The sequence below is a fragment of the Tupaia chinensis genome, unplaced genomic scaffold (assembly GCF_000334495.1).
Source record: "Tupaia chinensis unplaced genomic scaffold, TupChi_1.0 Scaffold000178_1, whole genome shotgun sequence".
Taxonomy (NCBI): Eukaryota; Metazoa; Chordata; class Mammalia; order Scandentia; family Tupaiidae; genus Tupaia; species Tupaia belangeri.
In genome coordinates, this window is record NW_006159653.1 from 1,582,855 (window position 1) to 1,589,071 (window position 6,217).

The 6,217-nt window shown below is 64.7% G+C and overlaps 1 protein-coding gene across 1 annotated transcript in view; it reads left to right on the forward strand.

The window, feature by feature from the left end:
• Positions 1 to 6,217, forward strand: part of MAPK8IP3 (mitogen-activated protein kinase 8 interacting protein 3) — a gene marked incomplete at its 5' end in the record, with an annotated part of 53,145 nt that overhangs the window by 22,622 nt on the left and 24,306 nt on the right. Inside the window, 2 exon segments of the mRNA XM_014587023.2 lie at positions 4,940 to 4,976; positions 4,978 to 5,103. Of these exon segments, the coding sequence (XP_014442509.1) occupies positions 4,940 to 4,976; positions 4,978 to 5,103 (163 nt within the window).

Consider the following 6,217-nt stretch of genomic DNA (forward strand, 5'->3'; position numbering starts at 1 on the left):
ATTCCTGGACGTGCTGACATGGCCAGGTGGTCAGGACGCGAACCCAGCACCCTCCCACGTGGCCTCTGCAGTACAGAACATTGCCGCTGTGCCCCACGGCTGGCCACTCACCAAAGTGTGCTTGTACCCTGAGGTCCGCCTGGCCATGGCAGTCCTCACAGCTTACGGGGTCCGCCACGGTGGGTAGGCGCCCGGCCGGGCAGGCTGGACTGAACTCCACCTCTCTGCCTGCTGGCCACTGGCTGTAGGCAGGCCCTGCCCTGGTCAGCTCTTGGTCTCAGGCCAGTCACCCAGGATTTCGGACCTGGTGTTCACTTTTGCAAAATAAAGAAAATGGAGTCGAGATGGATGAGCTGTTTCGGGGTCTCGGATCGGTCCGGGTGAGATTCGTAGCGCATACTCGGCGAGGGGCGGCTCTCTGTGCTCACCAGCTCCGTGTCCAGGGCCTTCTGGGACATCCTGCTTGAGCAGTCATCTGCCGTGCCAGGCCATCCGCTGCGGGCCGGCAGCTCTGAGGCCATGCCGGGCCGCTATCCCTGTAGGCCTGCGGCTGGCAGGTGGCGCAACCATGCTGGGCACAAGTACAGGCCGGCTGCTGGTGTCTCTTGGTGATTGGGCAGAAGCCTGGGAGCCCCAGCTCCCTCCCCACGTCCTGTGTCCTCCCGTGCTGGACTGGACCCCAGGCCCCAAGTGTCCACTGATCTCGTCCAGTGGGAGACGAGAGGACCACTGTCAGGAAGTCTTCGGGCAGGGGGAAGGCCTGATGTCAGAATCGCCACCCTCAGACTGAGCTGGCACCAGCCCTGAGAGGCACGACGTGTCGCTCATTCCTGCAGCCAAACCCTTTGAAGCCAGGGCCATGGCAGCGCCAGCCTTAAGCTCCAGTCCCATGCCGACCCGTGGTTGCAAGTCTACCACTGTGCCGGCTTGCTCTGGGCAGAGAGGACCCCAGGTTGCTCAGCCCCGCTCTGTGGTCCCTGTGTGGGACTCCAGGTGGAGCTCTGGGTGGAGCTGTTAGGGTCTGTGCTTTATACTCCCCGGGAAAGCAGAAATGCCCGTGTGCGCGAAGGCCTTGCAGAACCCCGGAGGGCTGGCTGGGGACCAGAGTGTGTTTGCACAGGGTCTTTCCCAGCATGGTGGGAAGTGGACCCCACAGCCGTGGAAGGCAGATGCTATCCCTGGATGAGTGGCCTGCCCCGAAGCACTGTGAGAATGAAGCAAGGCTATGCATGTGAACGTGTGAGGTAGACAGGAAGACCCTTGCAGGCTCAGAGGAGGAAGTCTGGTCTCCACGCTGCCATCTCGTGGCCTGTGAAGTCCCCACGTGCTGCCCGGTCCTCACTTCACCTCCGAGTATCCCCAGAGAGATTCCCAGTGACTGGGTTTAGATCCAGTCTGGAACCAGGGACCTTGTGGTGGTGTTTTTTTTGAGAGATTTTTGCTTAGGGCGTGTGTGCTCACTGGAGAGACAGAGACAAAGCAAAAAATCAGCCCCTGGGGGATGGCCACGCCACAGTCCCTTCTCCGTTCTCTCGGGATCTTGGGCACGCACGCGTATGTGCCTGGCGTGAGTTCTCAGCTGCTGAGTCTGGGTCTTAAACCGTGGGGGACTACGAGGCAGTTCAGCAGCGTAACCGCTACGCCTTGTGTGGTCCCCTTACTGTCCTTTGAGGGCTGGACAGAGCCATCAAGCACGGGCAGAGGTGGAGCCTTCGGCACCTCCCGGAGAGCAGCGGGACAGTGCCCCGTGGTGTGCCCCCCAGTGTGTGGTGCGTTCCAGAACCTTCAGGATGGAAGCCTGCAGCACACCTTCCTGAGAGGAGCACCTGCAGGGGTGCAGGGGCGAGCCGGGCAGAGTGGGAGCGCCTAGGCCATGGCTGTGGTCAGCAGCCCTGGGCCTGCAGCGCCTATCTAGGAGCTCACCAGACCCAGAGTCCACGGTGCTCTCCTCGCCACGGTAGCTGTCAGCACCGCAGTGGGGAGCAAGCTGGCCTGGCATGTGGCAGCCGCAGCCCCGTGTTTCTGGTGGAAGCTGGGGGTCCAGCCCCTCTGTGGTCCTGTGGGTGCCTGACGTGCAGAGCTCGGGGTGGGGACGGCGCCACTGCCAAGTGGGCGGCTGGAGGCAAGCCCACTCTGCCCACAGGGAGCCTGCTCCTCTCTCCTCACGGCTTTGATCCCTGGCCGTGTGTCTGCCCTGGCTAGTCTGCCCTGTGTGCCTGGCTAGACAGCCAGACTCCCTGCAAGGCCCTCGCCTGCTCCCGCTGAGCCACTGGCCACGGAGCTCAGACGGCGTTTCCTTCCCTCCTGGTGTGGCTTTCTGAGTCTGTCTAAGCCATCGTGTGAGTGCAAACGTCTGTCTGTGCTGGGGCTGGCCCGCCGACGTGTGGGCAAGAGCACGTCTGTGTGTATGTGCACGTGTTCTGTGTGCACGTGTGCTGTGTGCACTCATACTGTGTGCACATGTGTGCTGTGTGCGCTCCTGTGCTGTGTCCTGTGTGCTCTCGTGTGCTCTGTGCATGTGTGCCGTGTGCTCTCGTGTGCTCTGTGCATGTGTGCCGTGTGCTCTCGTGTGCTCTGTGCATGTGTGCTGTGTGCTCTTGTGTGCTGTGCACATGTGTGCTGGGCTGTCTATGAAGGGACCCCTCTGGCGCCCTGCTGCTCTGCCCTGGGTGAGCGTCATGTGCACAGCCTCGAGGACCTCTTGCTAAGCCAGGAGGGCTGCATCTGTGTGTCGCCTTTAGGCACCCGTGTGCCCACCTCTGTCCATTCATGTGAGGGAGCACGGCGGGGTGCCCTCACGTCTCACCTAGCTGCATGCTCCCGCAAGCCGCACGCTCACTCCCACGAGCGCGCACACGGAACACGTCTCACCTAGCCGCACGCTCACTCCCACGAGCGCGTACACGGAACACGTCTCACCTAGCCGCACGCTCACTCCCACGAGCGCGCACATGGAACACATCTCACCTAGCTGCACACTCACTCCCGCGAGCACGCACATGGAACACGTCTCACCTAGCCGCACACTCACTCCCACGAGCGCACACACACGTCTCACCTAGCCGCACACTCACTCCCGCGAGCGCGCACATGGAACACGTCTCACCTAGCTGCACGCTCACTCCCGCGAGTGCGTGCACAGAACACCTGACTGTGTTCTCTGTCTTCTTGTCTCGCCTCTGTGCTGTCGCTGCTGTGTGCTGCCCGTGTCTGTCGCCACCCGCAGTCCTCGCCAGTCATGGAGGAAAAGGTAAAGCCCGCGGCCGCCTGGCTTCCTGCTTGCCAGGTGGTCGGGAGAGTCTCCTCGGGCCTGAGGCTGCCCGGGGAGAGTCCGGGCAGCGGACTGTTCTCTGTATGTGCCCGTAGTGGCTCCTTAGCAGCGCTGTCTTCTGCAGCTGGTTATAGGTCGGGAGTACCTGCCAGTCACGCAGGAGGCGGCGCCCTGGGGGGGTGCCCAGGAGGTAACAATGCACATGCCCTGTCTCGGCCGTAACCCACCGGTAAGCAGGCCACAGAGCGCAAGGCTGGCCAGCTGCTCTGTCACTCACCCACTCGTGCCCAGAGCAGGTAGCACGGTGTGGGCTCTGGTGGCCATAGGGCCTGTGGGTGGCCTGACCGTGATGCCCGCCTGAGGGTAATGGTCTTTGGAGTGGATGGGCACGCGCATCTCCTGAGGGAGCGTGAGGATGAACTGAGAGGACCCCAGGCTGTCGGTCATGCCACCAGCTGCCTGCTGGGCATAGACAAGGGTCACACGTGGTTCCACGGGGAGCCACACAGAGACGAGGCCCCCTCCTGGTCAGGGAGCTATCTCTGGGGGGGCAGCGAGCCCACCTCGCCACTCCTCTGCCCCTGCCATCCCCTGTGGCCTCTGACGACAGCCTGGCTGGTTAGGCGCCCGCCATGCACATGTCCCCTGAGGTCCTGATTAGACGCACCTGCTTGGGTCAGGGCTGGGCCCCAGGAGACATGCTCCCTGGACTGGAACTAGCCCATGGGGGACAGCGGGTGAAGCCACGTGCCGGAAGCCCAGCTCAGCCTGGCAGGTTCCAGTTAGTGGTGGCCACTGATTGCCCTCCTCCTCGTTTTCTGCATCCGCAGTGCCCCCCTCCACACAGGCTGGCCTCCCAAGGGCGCCCGCCCCGCGCTCCAGGCTGAGCTCCGAGCTGCAGAGGCTCTGGGGTGACTCACTCCCACGAGCGTGCACACGGAACACGTCTCACTTCAGGAAGTGCAGGCTCCAGCCTGAGGACATGTGTGCCCCGCGTGGCAGCCTGGGCCACCTGCTTGGAACCTCTGACAGGGGGCTGTGGGGCGAGGATGTGGACCTCTGTCCACAGTGCCCGTGCCCACCCCACCCCAGGTGGCAGCCCCTAGCCCCAGCCTCGTGACGGCCGTCCCCCAGACACCTACTCTCCAGCAGAGCCAAGCAGCGAGGCTGTCTTCAGCACAGATGCCCCCGACAGCCAGGAGGGTGGAGAGACGGCCCCTCGGGCTCTGGCAGGGTGATGCGGGACGCGTCCAGGAGAAGGCCCCAGGGAGCAGGACTACAAGGGACTGGGCAGGGCGAGAGCAGAGCAGGCCACAAGCCAGCGGCTCTCTGCCAGCCGGGGAGGCAGACAGGGCCGACGGGCCTGGGCTCACCTGAGATAGGCCTTCTCCATGGAGGGGCGTCACTCGCTCTGCCCGGGGCTCGGCATCCTGTGGCGGCTGCTCAAAGGCCCCTCAATAGGAGCCACGTGGCACCGTGGGCCGGGGCTGGGGCTCGTGAAGAGGCCTGGAGGCCTGAGCAGAGCAGGGCTGCCTGCCTCGTCCCTCCGAGCCAGGCTGCGGGGCGGCGTCAGGAGCAGCTCCGTCCTCAGAGGCAGCTGCGTGGCCGGAAGCGCTGGCTTCCCCCCCACCTCGTCTAACCCGCTGTCCTCCCCTCGTGTCCCAGCAGGAAGGAGCGTCCCAGCTCCCTGAACGTCTTCCCGCTGGCGGACCGCACAGTACGTGCAGGCGGACGGCACGGTACGTGCACAGACACGGGGCCAGCTGGGGCCTGCGGGGGACCACTGGCGCCTGAGCGACCTCGGCCAGCTGCAGTCCGGCTCCAGCTACCAGGTTTTGTAGCCGTGCCGTGGAGCAAGGCTTCTCCCTGTCGCTGGCGTCTCTGTGTGTCCGGGCACAAAGCCCCGTCTTCACATACAACCCTTTGCAGCACTCCTGGGTTAGCTCCCTCTCCCCTGACGAGGCCCAGGAGCAGAGGAGCGAGCCAGGGCCCAGCAGCCACAGGGCAGGCCCAGCTCCCAGCTGCTCCCGTGCCTGGAGAAGGGGCCTGGCTTCTCGCACGGGCCACCCTGCAGCCGGGGGACCGGGGCCACTGAGGGCTACGCTTAGTGCCCTCTGCCAGTCACCCCGAGGCCACAGGCCTCACCCCGAAAAGCGTGCCCATTGTTGGTGGGCGCTCACATGTCCCAGTCCCTGGATGGGACGTGGGGACGGTGAGGCAAGGTGGTGGCTCATCTCGTACCCTCACCTGCTCGGCCCTATAATGCTGCCTCAGTCCCGACTGGAGGGGGTGACTCTTCCCCAGCCCATGGGTACAGAGCTGGCTAGAGGCACACCCCAGAATGTGGGGACCCAGGGAAAGCCAGGGTGCTCGTTCAGGCCCCGGGTCATCTGCTGCCAGTTTGACCCTGAGGCTCAGGCTGCCTCGGTGGACAGGCTGTGGCCGACAAGACTGGCACTGCCAGGCAAGGGTTGCCATCACCTGGGGCAGGGAGCTGGCCTTTGAGGTGGGCACAGCCCCGGCCTGGGCTTCTCTGGAAGCCCCCACGCTGCTGCAGCTCCTACCCATGCTCGTTCAGGCCCCGGGTCATCTGCTGCCAGTTTGACCCTGAGGCTCAGGCTGCCTCGGTGGACAGGCTGTGGCCGACAAGACTGGCACTGCCAGGCAAGGGTTGCCATCACCTGGGGCAGGGAGCTGGCCTTTGAGGTGGGCACAGCCCCGGCCTGGGCTTCTCTGGAAGCCCCCACGCTGCTGCAGCTCCTACCCAGCTGCTGCAGCTCCCATCCCGCTGGCGGCGCTCCCTCCCCGCCTGCTCCCGCCGCCGGCTGCTCACACTTGCTAGTGCACAGACTGGGCCATGGGGAGCTCGCCCTGTGGACTCGAGCAGAAACCGCAGGGGCCTCCGAGGCTATGGGTGCCCTCGCCCGAGCCACCGGCCCCCCGGGG